This window comes from Apaloderma vittatum, unplaced genomic scaffold (genome assembly GCF_000703405.1).
Source record: "Apaloderma vittatum isolate BGI_N311 unplaced genomic scaffold, ASM70340v1 scaffold15336, whole genome shotgun sequence".
Lineage (NCBI taxonomy): Eukaryota > Metazoa > Chordata > Aves > Trogoniformes > Trogonidae > Apaloderma > Apaloderma vittatum.
In genome coordinates this window covers 831-1,222 of record NW_009720135.1, presented here as the reverse complement: position 1 = coordinate 1,222, position 392 = coordinate 831, and the positions used below count along the sequence as shown (strand labels likewise).

Genomic DNA, 392 nt, shown 5'->3' with positions numbered 1-392 from the left:
GCAGGGTGGTGGGAATGTCCCCCGTGCCGGCTCCTCCTTACCTGGCATGGTTGAAGCAGTGGGCTGCCGTGAGGACCCACTGTGTGTTGATGAGGGTCCCTCCGCAGAGGTGCCCCATGCCTGGTCTCGAGGGATCCTGGATGCTGACGATCCAGGGCCAGGCCCCTGGCTGGGCATCTTTGCCACCCACGACGCGCGAGCCGCTGTAGTAAGAAGCCATGGGCCGGAGCCCGCAGGTCCCTCTGTAACCAGAAATTCATTACTGTCCTGCTTGATGGCTTGCTGCTTGCCAGGCTGAAGGTCAGCCACCTTTCCCCCCACAAGGCGTTGTTGCGAGGACAGCAGGGCCAGGGAACCCTGTGGGAAGAGGCTCTGCCCTGCACCCTTTTCTG

At 62.8% G+C, this 392-nt stretch overlaps 1 protein-coding gene across 1 annotated transcript in view; it reads right to left on the bottom strand.

Annotated features, from left to right (window-relative positions):
- LOC104275071 (acrosin-like) overlaps positions 1-242 on the bottom strand; it is a gene marked incomplete at both ends in the record, with an annotated part of 1,088 nt that extends 846 nt beyond the window's left edge. Inside the window, one exon of the mRNA XM_009870916.1 lies at positions 42-242. Coding sequence (XP_009869218.1) covers positions 42-242 — 201 coding nt within the window. The remainder of the gene's footprint in view (positions 1-41) is intronic.
- Between the last annotated feature and the right edge of the window lie 150 nt (positions 243-392).